At 43.0% G+C, this 15,287-nt stretch overlaps 1 protein-coding gene and 1 pseudogene across 1 annotated transcript in view; both read right to left on the reverse strand.

Annotated features, from left to right (window-relative positions):
- Nucleotides 1–12,311: 12,311 nt before the first annotated feature.
- Nucleotides 12,312–15,229, reverse strand: LOC119525800 (annotated as a pseudogene).
- Nucleotides 14,979–15,287, reverse strand: part of LOC119525804 (zinc finger protein 596-like) — a 65,795-nt gene continuing 65,486 nt past the window's right edge. The window contains exon 9 of the mRNA XM_037824585.1: nt 14,979–15,079. Coding sequence (XP_037680513.1) covers nt 14,979–15,079 — 101 coding nt within the window. The remainder of the gene's footprint in view (nt 15,080–15,287) is intronic.

A 15,287-nucleotide genomic window follows, 5' to 3' on the forward strand; every position in this document is an offset into this window, starting at 1 on the left:
TATACAACTGTCTTCGAGATTCATGGGTTCTGGGTTGTAGTTTGATAGTTTCAGGTATCCACCACCAGCTACCCCAATTCTTTAGAACCTAAAAAGGGTAGTCTAAAGTGTGCATAAGAGTGCCCACCAGAGTGACCTCTCGGCTCCTTTTGGAATCTCTCTGCCACTGAAGCTTATTTCATTTCCTTTCACATCCCCCTTTTGGTCAAGAAGATGTTCTCCGTCCCACGATGTCAGGTCTACATTCCTCCCCCGGAGTCATATTCCATGTTGCCAGGGAGATTCACTCCCCTGGGTGTCTGATCCCACGTAGGGGGGAGGGCAGTGATTTCACCTTTCAAGTTGGCTTAGCTAGAGAGACAGGGCCACATCTAAGCAACAAAGAGGCATTCAGGAGGAGGCTCTTAGGCACAACCATAGGGAGGCCTAGCCTCTCCTTTGCAGCAAAGTTCTTCCCAAGGGTAAAACCTGTGGTAGAGGGCTCAACCCAGCAAACCACCAGTCCCCTATGTCTGTGGTCATGTTAGCAACCATGGAGGTGGGGTAGGCGAATACCCCTGCATTCTCCACAGGCTCCTCAAGGGGGCACTACATCTTTTTTTTTTCCTTGTTTTTCTTTTTTTCTTTTTTTTTTTTTAACTTTCCCTTCTTTTTTAAATCAACTGTATGAAAAAAAAAGTTAAAAAGAAAACAAACATACAATAAAAGAACATTTCAAAGAGACCATAACAAGGCAGTAAGAAAAAGACAACTAACCTAAGATAACTGCTTAACTTCCAACATGTTCCTACTTTACCCCAAGAAAGTTCCCTAATATAGCAACATTTCTGTGAACTTGCTCCTACTATATCCATCAGAAATTAACAGACCATAGTCATTCCTGGGCATCCCCAGAATGTAAAATAGCTTATCTGTTCTTCTTGGATTATTGTTCCCCCTTCCTTAATTGCTCTCTATTGCTAGTTCCCCTACATTCTACATTATAAACCATTTGTTTTACATTTTTCAAAGTTCACATTAGCGGTAGCATATAATATTTCTCTTTTTGTGCCTGGCTTATTTCACTCAGCATTATGTCTTCAAGGTTCATCCATGTTGTCATATGTTTCACGAGATCGTTCCTTCTTACTGCCGTGTAGTATTCCATCGTGTGTATATACCACATTTTATTTATCCACTCATCTATTGAAGGACATTTGGGTTGTTTCCATCTCTTGGCAATTGTGAATAATGCTGCTATGAACATTGGCGTGCAGATATCTGTTCATGTCACTGCTTTCCGATCTTCCGGGTATATACCGAGAAGTGCAATCGCTGGATCGAATGGTAACTCTATATCTAGTTTTCTAAGGAACTGCCAGACTGACTTCCAGAGTGGCTGAACCATTATACAGTCCCACCAACAATGAAAAAGAGTTCCAATTTCTCCACATCCCCTCCAGCATTTGTAGTTTCCTGTTTGTTTAATGGCAGCCATTCTAACCAGTGTTAGATGGTATCTCATTGTGGTCTTAATTTGCATCTCTCTAATAGCTAGTGAAGCTGAACATTTTTTCATGTGTTTCTTGGCCATTTGTATTTCCTCTTCAGAGAACTGTCTTTTCATATCTTTTGCCCATTTTATAATTGGGCCGACTGTACTATTGTCATTGAGTTGTAGGATTTCTTTATATATGCAAGATATCAGTCTTTTGTCAGATACATGGTTTCCAAAAATTTTTTCCCATTGAGTTGGCTGCCTCTTTACCTTTTTGAGAAATTCCTTTGAGGTGCAGAAACTTCTAAGCTTGAGGAGTTCCCATTTATCTATTTTCTCTTTTGTTGCTTGTGCTTTGGGTGTAAAGTCTAGGAAGTGGCCGCCTAATACAAGGTCTTGAAGATGTTTTCCTACATTATCTTCTAGGAGTTTTATGGTACTTTCTTTTATATTGAGATCTTTGGTCCATTTTGAGTTAATTTTTGTGTAGGGGGTGAGGTAGGGGTCCTCTTTCATTCTTTTGGATATGGATATCCAACTCTCCCAGCCCCATTTGTTGAAAAGACCATTATGACTCAGTTCAGTGACTTTGGGGGCCTTATCAAAGATCAGTCGGCCATAGATCTGAGGGTCTATCTCTGAATTCTCAATTCAATTCCATTGATCTATATGTCTATCTTTGTGCCAGTACCATGCTGTTTTGGCAACTGTGACTTTATAGTAAGCTTCAAGGTCAGGGGGTGTAAGTCCTCCCACTTCGTTTTTCTTTTTTAGAGTGTCTTTAGCAATTCGAGGCATCTTCCCTTTCCAAATAAATTTGATAACTAGCTTTTCCAAGTCTGCAAAGTAGGTTGTTGAAATTTTGATTGGGATTGCATTGAATCTGTAGATGAGTTTGGGTAGAATTCACATCTTAATGACATTTAGCCTTCCTATGAACATGGAATATTTTTCCATCTTTTAAGGTCCCCTTCTATTTCTTTTAGTAGAGTTATGTAGTTTTCTTTGTATAGGTCTTTTACATCTTTGGTTAAGTTTATTCCTAGGTACTTGATTTTTTTAGTTGCTATTGAAAATGGTATCTTTTTCTTGAGTGTCTCTTCAGTTTGTTCATTTCTAGCATATAGAAACATTACTGACTTATGTGCATTAACCTTGTATCCCGCTACTTTGCTAAATTTGTTTATTAGCTCTAGTAGCTGTATCGTTGATTTCTCAGGGTTTTCCAGATATAAGATCATATCATCTGCAAACAATGACAGTTTTACTTCTTCTTTTCCAATTTGGATGCCTTTTATTTCTTTGTCTTGCCGGATTGCCCTGGCTAGCACTTCCAGCACAATGTTGAATAACAGTGGTGACAGCGGGCATCCTTGTCTTGTTCCTGATCTTAGAGGGAAGGCTTTCAGTCTCTCACCATTGAGTACTATGCTGGCTGTGGGTTGTTCATATATGCTCTTTATCATGTTGAGGAAGTTTCCTTCAATTCCTACCTTTTGAAGTGTTTTTATCAAAAACGGATTTTGGATTTTGTCAAATGCTTTTTCAGCATCTATTGAGATGATCAATTGATTTTTCCCTTTTGACTTGTTAATGTGTTGTAATACATTGATTGATTTTCTTATGTTAAACCATCCTTGCATGCCTGGAATAAACCCTACTTGGTCATGGTGTATGATTTTTTAATCTGTCTTTGGATTCAATTTGCAAGTATTTTGTTGAGGATTTTTGCATCTATATTCATTAGGGAGATTGGCCAGTAGTTTTCCTTTTTTGTAGCATCTTTGCCTGGTTTTGGTATTAGATTGATGTTAGCTTCATAGAATGAGTTAGGTAGTGTTCCATTTTCTTCAATGTTTTGAAAGAGTTTGAGTAAGATTGGTGTCAGTTCCTTGTGGAAAGTTTGGTAGAATTCCCCTGTGAAGCTATCTGTCCCTGGGCATTTATTTGTGGAAGATTTTTGATGACTGATTGGATCTCTTTGCTTGTGATGGGTTGGTTGAGGTCTTGTATTTCTTCTCTGGTCAGTCTAGGTTGTTCATATGTTTCCAGGAAATTGTCCATTTCTTCTACATTATCCAGTTTGTTGCCATACAGTTGTTCATAGTATCCTCTTATAATTTTTTTAATTTCTTCAGGATCTGCAGTTATGTCAACTTTTTCATTCATTATTTTGTTTATATGGGTCTTCTCTCTTTTTGATTTTGTCAGTCTAGCTAGGGGCTTGTCAATCTTGTTGATCTTCTCAAAGAACCAACTTTTGGTGATATTTATCCTCTCTATTGTTTTTTTGTTCTCTATGACATTTATTTCTGCTTTAATCCTTGTCATTTCTTTTCTTCTACTTGGTTTAGGATTGGTTTGCTGTTCATTTTCTAGCTTCCTCAGTTGGTCCATTAGTTCTTTGATTTTGGCTCTTTCTTCCTTTTTAATATATGCATTTAGTGCTATAAATTTCCCCCTTAGCACTGCTTTTGCTGCATCCCATAGGTTTTGGTATGTTGTGTTCTCATTTTCATTCGTCTCTATATATTTAGCAATTTCTCTTGCTATTTCTTCTTTAACCCACTGATTGTTTAGGAGTGTGTTGTTTAACCTCCAGGTATTTGTGAATTTTCTAAGTCTCTGATGGTTATTGACTTCTAATTGTATTCCATTGTGGTCAGAGAATGTGCTTTGAATAATTTCAATCGTTTTAAATTTATTGAGGCTTGTTTTATGTCCCAGCATATGATCTATTCTGGAGAAATTTCCATGAGCACTAGAAAAGTATGTGTATCCTGGTGATTTGGGATGTAATGTCCTGTATATGTCTGTTAAATCTAATTCATTTATTAGATTGTTTAGGTTTTCAATTTCCATATTGGTCTTCTGTCTGGTTGATCTATCTATAGGAGAGAGTGACGTGTTGAAGTCTCCCACAATTATTGTGGAAACATCAATTGCTTCCTTTATTTTTGCCAGTGTTTCTCTCATGTATTTTGTGGCACCTTGATTGGGTGCATAGACATTTATGATTGTTATTTCTTCTTGCTGAATTGCCCCTTTTATTAGTATGTAGTGGTCTTCTTTGTCTCTCAAAACATCCCTGCATTTAAAGTCTATTTTATCTGAGATTAATATTGCTACACCTGCTTTCTTTTGGCTGTAGCTTGCATGAAATATTTTTTTCCATCCTTTCACTTTCAGTTTCTTTGTGTCCCTGTGTCTAAGATGAGTCTCTTGTATGCAACATATTGATGGTTCATTGTTTTTGATCCATTCTGCGAATCTATATCTTTTAATTGGGGAGTTTAATCCATTTACATTCAACGTTATAACCATGAAGGCATTTCTTGAATCAGCCATCTTATCCTTTGGTTTATGTTTGTCATATTTTTCCCCTCTGTCTATTAATATCCTTTATTGTACCCATACTGAATCTCTTTAGTACTGAACCTTTCTCCAAGTCTCTCTGTTCTTTCTTTGTTTCTCTGTCTGTAGGGCTCCCTTTAGTATCTCCAGTAGGGCAGGTCTCTTGTTAGCAAATTCTCTCAGCATTTGTTTGTTTGTGAAAAAATTAAGCTCTCCCTCAAATTTGAAGGAGAGCTTTGCTGGATAAAGTATTCTTGGCTGGAAATTTTTCTCACTCAGAATTTTAAATATATCGTGCCACTGCCTTCTCGCCTCCATGGTGGCTGCTGAGTAGTCACTACTTAGTCTTATGCTGTTTCCTTTGTATGTGGTGAATTGCTTTTCTCTTGCTGCTTTCAGAACTTCCTCCTTCTCTTCTGTGTTTGACAGTGTGATCAGTATATGTCTCAGAGTGGGTTTATTTGGATTTATTCTATTTGGAGTTCGCTGAGCATTTATGATTTGTGTATTTATGTTGTTTAGAAGATTTGGGAAGTTTTCCCCAACAATTTCTTTGAATACTCTTCCTAGACCTTAACCTTTTCTTCCCCTTCTGGGACACCAATGAGTCTTATATTTGGACGTTTCATATTATCTATCATATCCCTGAGGTCCATTTTGATTTATTCAATTTTTTTCCTCATTCTTTCTTTTATGCTTTCATTTTCTATTCTGTCATCTTCTAGGTCACTGATTCGTTGTTCAACTTCCTCTAGTCTTGTACTATGAGTGTCCAGAATCTTTTTAATTTGGTCAACAGTTTCTTTAATTTCCATAAGATCATCCATTTTTTTTATTTAGTCTTGCAATGTCTTCTTTATGCTCTTCTAGGGTCTTCTTGATTTCCTTTGTCTCCTGTACTATGGTCTCATTGTTCATCTTTAGTTCTTTGAGTAGCTGCTCTAGGTGCTGTGTCTCTTCTGATCTTTTGATTTGGGTGCTTGGGCTTGGGTTATCCATATCGTCTGGTTTTTTCATATGTTTTATAATTTTCTGTTGTTTTTGGCCTCGTGGCATTTGCTGAACTTGATAGGGTTCTTTTAGGATTTGTAGACCAATTGAAGTCCTTATCTCTAATTTATCAGATCTACAGTTTCGTGGAGTACACTTTCTCTAACTAACCAGCAGGTGGCGTCCATGAGCCACCTGTTCTCCACAAGCCAGTTCTCCCCTGCTTAGCTTTTTTGGTGAGTGGGGGAGTGAGTCTTGTGGGGTCCAATTGGTGTACCAAGCTTGTGTGTGTAGTTGGTGTTGCCTGCCCTGTATATGGGGCGTGTTTCTGGGCAGTCAGGGAGGGGGGGTGGCTCTAACAATCAAATCTCCCTGGTGATCCTATAGTTTTAAGTCTGCTGCAATAGTCTAATCCTTCAGTTCAGTCCTGCCACAGTTTGTCTCTGCCTCTGACCCACAAGTCCTTGGTATTGGCGTATGGCTCCTGAGACTTGCAAGTGGGCCCCTCTTCCAGGCTGTGCACCCCCTGGTCCTCTGTTGAGGGATGACTGTGCTATGTCACAGGTGAGTGCCGTCCCCCCAGAGCAGTTCTGGGCTGCTGGGCTGTGTAGGGAGGCTCCCAGTCTGCTGAAATGATGGCTGATTGTGGCTTTGTTAATTCACACTGCTCTACCTTCCCAACTCTGGGACATTCATCTGAGGTTGCAGGGAAGGCTAATGTCCTTGCCCAGTTTTGTGGTGTGTGCCTGTTATTTGAAGCACTTCCGTCACACAGCGTTGTCTGGGGCAGTTCTGGGCTATGGGGCTGGCGATGGGCAGGAGTGTTTCCTGTCCACCAGGATGATGGCTGTGAGCGGACACCCCCCTTTTCTTGGGAAGTTGTGGTGTTTAGTGAATTTTCTCAGCCACTGGATTATTGTGTTCTGTCTCAGAGCTCTCCTAGTTCTGCTCTTGACTTGATGTGCCCAAATTGAAAGTCTCTGAAGCTTTCTGTATTGGGCTTCTTAGAGTAATTGTTTTAGAAAAAGAAAAAAAGGATTAAAAAAAAAAAACAAAAGGGCCCTCCTCAGAGATCTAATGTGTTATTGAAATGCTAAGAGACAAAGCAACCAGGGCCATTAAGGAAAGGTCCACAGGGCAGAGAGATCAGCTTTTCTTTGGGATTTGCATATGCGCCTCAGGGCCTGAGCTCCAGCCTGAGCTCTGCCCTTCCCCCTTCTATGTTCACCAGAACTCCAAAAATCCTCCGCTTTTATTTTGGAGTTTTTCGTATTGTTTTTTTTCTATGCCTGTCTCCTCTCTGCTGGGCTGTCTGCTCTCAGATTCTCTGGTGTCTGGTCTCAGTCCATCTATGGTTGGAGTTTGGATCAGTAGAATGAGTTTCCGATAAGGGCTGCCACTGCAGTTCTCCCTTCTCCTTCCCGGAGCTGACAGCCCCTCCTCCCACGGGACTGAGCCTGGCAGGGAGGGGCATGGGTCCCCTGGCCGCAAAAACTTACAGATTTCACTGATCTCAGCAGTTCCACGTTTTCATGAGTGTTGTATGAAGTATGCCCAAAGTCAGATTGCTCTGTGGTGTCCAGTCCACGCAGTTCCTGGCTTTGTACCTACTTTCCTGGAGGAGTAACTAAAACATACAGCTCACCAGTCTGCCATCTTGCCCTGCCTCTGGACTGGTGTTAATGTTGTCACAAACATTGGGACTGGTGGTTTGATGTGCTGAGCCCTCGAGCATTGGACTTGCCCTTATGAAGCTCGTTACCACAAAGGAGAGTCTAAACTTGCATGTAATTGTGCCTAAGAGTCTCCCCCTGAGTACCTCTTTGTTGCTCAGATGTGGCCCTCTCTCTCTCTAACTGAGCCATCTCAACAGGTGAACTCACTGCCTTCCCCTCTATGTGGGACCCGACTCCCTGGGCTGTAAATCTCCCTGGCAATGCAGAATATGACTCCCGGGGATGAATATGGACCCAGCATCATGGGACTGAGAGTATCTTCTTGACCAAAAGGGGGATGCAAAATGAGATGAAATAGTTTCAGTGGCTGAGAGATTTCAAACGGAGTTGAGAGGTCACTTTGGTGGACATTCTTATGCACTATATAGATAACACCTCTTAGGTTTTAATGTATTGGAATAGCTAGAAGTAAATACCTGAAACTACCAAACTCCAACCCAGCAGTCTGGACTCCTGAAGACAATTATATAATAATGTAGATTACAAGGGGGGACAGTGTGATTGTGAAGACCGTGTGGATCACACCCCCTTTATCTAGTGTATGGATGAGTAGAAAAATGGGGATAAAAACTAAAGGACAAATGGGGTGGGATGGGGGATGATTTGGGTGTTATTTTTTCACTTTTATTTTTTATTCTTGTTCTGGTTCTTTCTGATGTAAGAAAAATGTTCAGAGATAGATTGTGGTGATGAACGCATAACTATGTTATCCTAGTGTGGACAGTGGATTGTATACCATGGATGATTGTATGGTGTGTAAATGTATTTCAATAAAACTGAATTTAAAAAAGAAAAACAAAAAAAATAGATTGGGGTGATGAATGCACAATTATAAGATGGTACTGTGAACAGGTGATTGTACACCATGGATGATTGTATTGTAAGTGAATATATCTCAATAAAATTGAATTGAAAATAGGGAAGGGCTTGCCACAAGGAGAGAGAAGGAGATGGGGTGGGTTGGGGGTTCCATCATATCTGTCACCCATGCCTCACTCTGCAGGGTTTTCTGAGTCCCAAGCAGCAAACTGAAGTAAACATCCCAAACAGGCAAATGCCCTTCTCTCCATAATGCAGAGAAGCATGGTCTTCCACATTCTGTCTCTCCCATCATCTTAACTGCATTACTACTGATTAAAGGGCACCATGGAGCCTCACAAAGCCCCAGCTCTGAATTCAATTAGCTTAGGAATATATATTTGAATATGATGCAGAGGCCTGGGGTGCAACTGTATCTGCTAAGAAAGCTCAGCAGATGGAACCGTTCAGCTTCTTCTTCTCTCCTTGAATGCCAGTATCAATGTGTCCCACCATAGCCTGTACACAAACAGCAGACACACACATATGAATGAGATGATCACATTTTGTTCTGAGAGGGCAGTGGAGGACACCTCATGTGGTGGTGGGGTAAATCTTTCCCTGAGTTTTCTGGCTAGCCCATGATGGCACCAGGTTGACAGAACCTCACAGCTCCTGAGGGTCCCCAGCCTGGTATTGGGATGTTGTGTACCACTTCTGATGCTGCCAGGGACCCTGAAGGGCCATAAGCTCTGAGATCCCAGCCAATGAACAGACCTACCACAAGCTCCACCCGTATGTGCTGTGGTGGCATTCTGGAATCTGGTGGACATACAGACCCACCTAGGGGGCTTTGGAAAATGTGGAACCCTGAGCCATATCTTTGCCCAATTTGAGTCAGCAGAGTCTGCATGTTTAATAAGACACAGGTAGTCAGCCAGGACTTGGAAGACTTGGAAGTCATTTGTGAAGCACACCTATGCCTGATCTCACCCTTCATATCTCTCACAAACATTATGGTAGGCCAGGTCCCTGCCTGCATGGACAATGGTGGAGCTTGATGAGGTGAAAGGGTTTTCCTAAGGTGATGAGGCTGTCAGCACTGGAGCTGGGGTCTGGACCCATGAGGGCTCTTTGGAGGGTGGCAGGGAAGAATTTGGGAGAAATCTGTCAGCACTGGGGCCAGGGAGAGTGAGCTATTGTAGAGGAGGATATGGGAGGAATGGGCAGAGGGGGAAGCATTTGTCTGCCTGGGGGCCAGGGGTGGCTGGGGGCAGGGGATCCCCACATGGACTCTGGAAAGACCAAGGGGCTGGGAGAGAGCCTTCCTGGCAGAGGAAGCATGCAGTGGGTGTGAAGCTGATCTGGTGGACAAATAAATGGGTGTTGGCATCTATAGCCACTCTGACTTCCCAGGCTGCTGTGAGGGTGACATGAAATTCATGTCCAATGCTTAGGATATAGTGAATGTTCAGTAAATACCACCAGATATTACTACCATTTGCTAATAGGATTACAAAGGGCTATCTGACTTCTGGGCCCCAAAGTGCTGGGAAACTGCAGCTAAATATTGATGTCTGGGTGACCATGCCCTAAATTTATGAGGGTGGATCACCCTATACTTTGACCACTTTTAAAAACACAAGTTGGTCAGAACAATCTGAGAGTCCTCCTGTAAGATCCTCTCTGCTCCACCCTTGAACCACCTACAAATGATCTGGCTCCTACTTCAAAGAAGATTGGGATACATCCAAGCCCCACCTCCATTCCAGGGCCCTGCACATGGTTGCCTGCTGTAACCTCCTGGTTGGTCGACGCCAGCCACCTCAAGGTCTACAGTCTGTTCTAAATCTAGCAGTCACCATGGTCCTTTGTGACATCAAAAGCTCTTACCATGCCATGGCATAAAACTTGCTATTCCTGTCCCTTCCACACAGAGTAAAAATCAACACTGTGTACTGTCCTTCCAGGCTCACAGGCCATGTCTGACCCTTTTATCTTGTCACCTGCCTTCACTGGCTTGCCTAGGCCAGACTCATGGTCCTGACTGATGTTACTCCAGCTTCCAGGTTCAGGCAGAACTGGGACATGGCCTGTTCTCCAGGAACATGAATTGCTTCTCCCCTCTCCTGCTCCAAGTCTCTGCCCAAATGTCACTTTTGCATTGACCAGTCTAATGACCCCTATTTAATGCTGCAGCCACCTCTATGCTTGGCCCCTACCCAGGCACCCAGAACCTGCTGACAAAATGGATGCTCTCTCATTGGCTTTCTCCATTGTTCACTATCCATCTCTCCTTGCTCAAGCATCACTTCCCCTCCTCCTTGTGAGTCCATTGATGAATCCATGGCATTTACAGCAGTGCCTGGCCCCAAGAATGCATACCATTGACATTTGCTGGATGAGAAAAGGGAAAGGCAGGAGATGGTTAAAGTGACCACAGCTGAGGCCAATGCAAGTGTTTCTTTCCAGCAGGGTGGTGAGTCTGCCTTCTGACCTCAGGGTATACAGGACCAGGGCATGTCCCAGGAAGGCACTGTAAAGGCAAGTCCTGATAGCAACTGTTTGCTGTCTTTTGCCTTGCTCCACTGAGTGTCACCAACAGGGGGCAATTCTGAGATTCAGGCATTCCAAAGAGCTGACATGCTGGTGCCTGGCCAGAAGGCCAAAGGTTCAGCAGATATGTGAGGGGCAGAGCATTGGAGAACCAGCTCTCAAGATCCATCATTGGGGACCTTGAGTTTGATTTGGCTGCTGTGGAGATTTACTGTATTTGTACTGGAGGAACAAGGAACACTCTCTCAACAGCCCCTCAAAGATGAACCTACTCAGGCCACCATCAACACTCCCCAGCACCTTATTTTGTACTCTGGGAACCTGACCAATCCAGGGATGGGCTCTTTGCCCAGGGGTGGCACCCTCATTGGCTGTCCAGGACCAATCCCCAGACCTGATGTAAAGGGCACTGCCAAGCGTGTATCAGAAGTTCAGAGGCCACTAGCAGAGAAGAGCAGGGACAGCAAAGCAAGAGACAGGGAGAGCAAAGCTGTCCAGGACATCCTGGCTCTAAACCCCAGATCACACTGTCCTACAATAGTCCACTCTCCCACTTTCCACTTTTTAAAAGATGGCCACTATCTGTCACTGTTATTTCTTCCTAAGGACAGGCTTTTCCTCATATATGCATGCATGCATCTCTCCATGCATCCATCCATTCTTCCACCCATCTATCCCTTCATCCATCTTCCCTCTCTTCCTTGCTTTTCCCATCCACACATCCCTCCTTCTAAGCATCTATTGATCCTTCTATCTACCCATATATCTCCCTTTTCTCCTTCACTTCCTGCAATCCATCCATCCATTTATCCTTCCTTCCTTCCTTTCTGCTTTATTTCCAACCATCTATCCACCTAACCATCAATCAATCTCAACACAAATTCCTTGATGAGTTCATCCACCCATCTCACCATCCATCCCTCCATACTACTATCATGCCACCCAACTGTTCACCCAGCTACTATTCAAAATATTTTCTTGGGAGCAAGACAGATTCAACTCTGGCCTCAGCCTTTCTGAGGAAGTGTCCATCAACCATGAACAGTGCCCAAGAGAGAGCCAGGAAGGCTATGTCCCTGAAGCAAGAGAGCTGAAAGGTGAGTCAGCAGGGCAGACAAATAAGGCGGAGATTGAGTGAAGGGGGTGTGGAGCTCATCCTCAGTTGGAGCCTCTCAGGGAAGTTTCCAAAGCAGGGGCACACTGTGCTTTGTGTCTTAGTAAAGATCCCTGTAGGCTTAGGGTGGCAGGTGGCCTGGGAGGAGGCCCCTATAGGGTCATGTTCATTTGGAAGTGCAGTTGACCAAATGGCTTTGTCTTTTTTTTTAATATCAGGAGAAGTTTCATAAAGAATTGCTTTATTGAAACAAAAAATATACACAAACTATAAGGCCCTAAGAAAATTAAATATCTAAGTTAAAGCAAACAGGGGGCAATTCAACATCCAGGGCTGATAGAATGCTTGAAGGAGACTACAACAGAGTAGACTCCCACATCAGAGAGGGTATCTTCACAAGGGAAAATTGCCCCTGCTGTAGCAGATTTTCAAGTTCTCTTTTCTTATTGAGGATCATGAGAGCCCTCCACTCAAGTTGAGGTATGCAATTTGTGCTCTTCAGGCAGGTAAACTCTCAAAATCTAGAGGATTGGAGGGAAATAATTTTTATTTTTCTGTATAGATCTGAGGTCCAAACTGAGCTTTTGCTTTAACAGTATTGTCAGTCAGCTTTTTGGCAAAGAACATTGGCTGTTTCTGTTTGAAGCTGTTTCTGTCTTTACTGACTCTTCTGTAACTCTGTTGACAGTTCCCAATGGCTTTCTGAAATCTCTAGGTAAGGCTGGTGGAGCATCAAATATTTTACCAACAGTGTTAAAATCTGAAATCTCCCATCAAAGCCTTTGACCATTGCTTTGGCTCATTCTTAGGAACCACATGGGTGCCATGTTCTCTATTTTCCTTATCAACAAAGATCAGAGTAGCCATTCTGGATTACTCCAAGGTTCTGCCTGTCTTTCCTTGTCTTAAGACCAAGTTGGAGAAAACAGCTCAGATGGCCTGGACACAGCTGAACTGGTCACTCAGAAAAGGGCAGAGTTGAGCACAGACCTCAAAAAAGAGGCTAGCAGTGAGTGGCACAGGTAACAGGATACAGATTCTCCATATTTGGCAACTGGGTTTAAGCACTATCCCCATGGAAACTGATGGGCAGACAGGTAATAAGATATTGAAAAATTTGACAAAAAATTTCCTTCCTTTCATTAATTTCTCTCAAACTTTCTTCCAGTAGAATGATGAGGGAAGTGCTGTTTGTGTCCAGGGCTGAGAGTGAGAAGTGTTCTTCAGGTGCTTGCCACCCAGGATAGGTTGTCCTCAAATTCAGTTTTGGTTAAATCTTCTGATAATGCAGAAAGGTGAAGCCCTTGTTGTGGTTTGCTATAGCTGCCATTATGCAAAATATCAGAAATTGATTGGCTTTTATAAAGGGGATTTTTTAGTTTACAAATTTACAGTTCTAAGGTCATAAAATTCTCCAAGAGAGATACCTTCACTAATGAAAGGCTGATGGCATCAGGAACGCCTCTGTTAGCTTGTAAGACACATGGTTGTCATCAGCTGGTCTATTTTCCTGGGTTCTTGTTTTAAAATGGTTTTCTCCAAAATGTCTTTGAGCCTCTGTATCTCTTAATTACTCTCTCTCAGCTCCTGTGCATCTTTTCTTGTTCTCCCAGTGTGTTTCTAACTGTCTGGGGGTCCTCTATTAGCTTAACTAAAGCAAACTCAGTGCTTCATTTCTTAGCCTGGAGTCTCCAAACACCCTTCTATCTGCAACTACCAGTGCCTCCAATTGTCTATGCCTGTGTTTGCCCTTAGCTTCTCTCCAAAATGCCCCTCTTAAAGAACTCCAGTGAACTAATCAAGACCCCCCCAGAATGGGTGGGGTCACACCTCCATGAAAATGATCTAATCAAAAGTTCTCACCTATAGTTGGGTAGTCACATGTCCACAGAAACAACCTAATCAAAAGGTCCCACCCTAATCAAAAGATTAATTCTTACCCCACAATATTTCATTAAAGAGCATGATTTTTGTGGGGGGCATAATTGATTCAAACCAGTACAGCTGCTACCCCAAATATGACTCCCCTCCCCCCACCAGTGGCCAATACAGACATTTGTGTCTTTGTTAAGGCTATGACAAACAGCACACAACATTGGCTTCAACAACAGAGATTTATTGTTTAAGTCCAAAATCAAGCTCTCAACTTACTGTAAATTCTGTGGTGTTCTGGTTGTGACTCAACCTCTGCTTCCATCACATGGTCATCCATCTTTTTCTTTCTCCTGCTCACTCCTGCCTGGGATTCCTGGTGCTTTGGGTCCACTGGAAGGGGATAGCTGCCAGGACCCATCCTGAATGGGTGACAGGATGTGCAATGCCCTGAGTGCTGGCCATCTGATGCAGACAACAGGGTCTGGAGGGGCTCTCTTTGTAGGGCATTCAGTTCCTTGGCACTCTGTGCCTCCCTCCACCTTCCCTGGCCCTCACCTCTGCCTGTGGGAGACCAAGAATGGCTGTGGTTCACCCACCAGTGCTTCCCAGGAGAGGGCAGAGAAACCTACACTACCCTCAGATGCAAAGTTACTTTTCTTCATCTGTAAGATGGGTTATGACACACTCATCTTAAGAGATTGTACAGGATTGACATGAGTTGGTGCAGACAGTGTGGGGGCCCATTGCATCACCTCAGGTCCCCAGATTGCCTCTTGTGGGGCTAAAACCCCTGTGAATATGCCTGGAGCTGCCATAACTATCACAAAACAGGTTTAAACAACAGAAATTTGTGGTTTAACACATTTTTGGAGGTCAAAAGTTTGAAATTGAGTAATGGTGAACTGGTGACCAGACTTCAAGCAGCAGGCAGGTGGAAATGCTGGCTACAGTCTGGGTGGCTGATGTGCACAAAATCCTTCTGTTTTCCAGGCACAGGGAGAGAAAGAAGCAATTCCTGCAGGAGCATTGCAGACAGCTGAGGGGATTGCAGGGATTGCCGAAGTGGCAGCCACAATAGTCACTGCATATCCACAACATGCTCAGGCTGGTGTTCCTCAAACTCCAGTTGGCTTCCATGATGGGGGCAGATTTTTATGTCTGGTGCAGCCCTGTGTATCTCTGGAGTTCAGAAATATGGAGTTATTCTTGGAGCCTGTGCTGGTTTCAATGTATTATGTCATCAAAAATGCCATATCTTTGATGCAGTCTTCTGGGGGTGGATATATTAGTGTTGATGATGTTGGAAGCTTTGGATTAGATTATTTCCAATGATATGTGACCCACCCAACTGTGGATGATAACTGATTAGACAACTTCCATGGAGATG

The sequence above is a fragment of the Choloepus didactylus genome, assembly GCF_015220235.1.
Source record: "Choloepus didactylus isolate mChoDid1 chromosome 26 unlocalized genomic scaffold, mChoDid1.pri SUPER_26_unloc4, whole genome shotgun sequence".
NCBI classification, from domain to species: domain Eukaryota; kingdom Metazoa; phylum Chordata; class Mammalia; order Pilosa; family Megalonychidae; genus Choloepus; species Choloepus didactylus.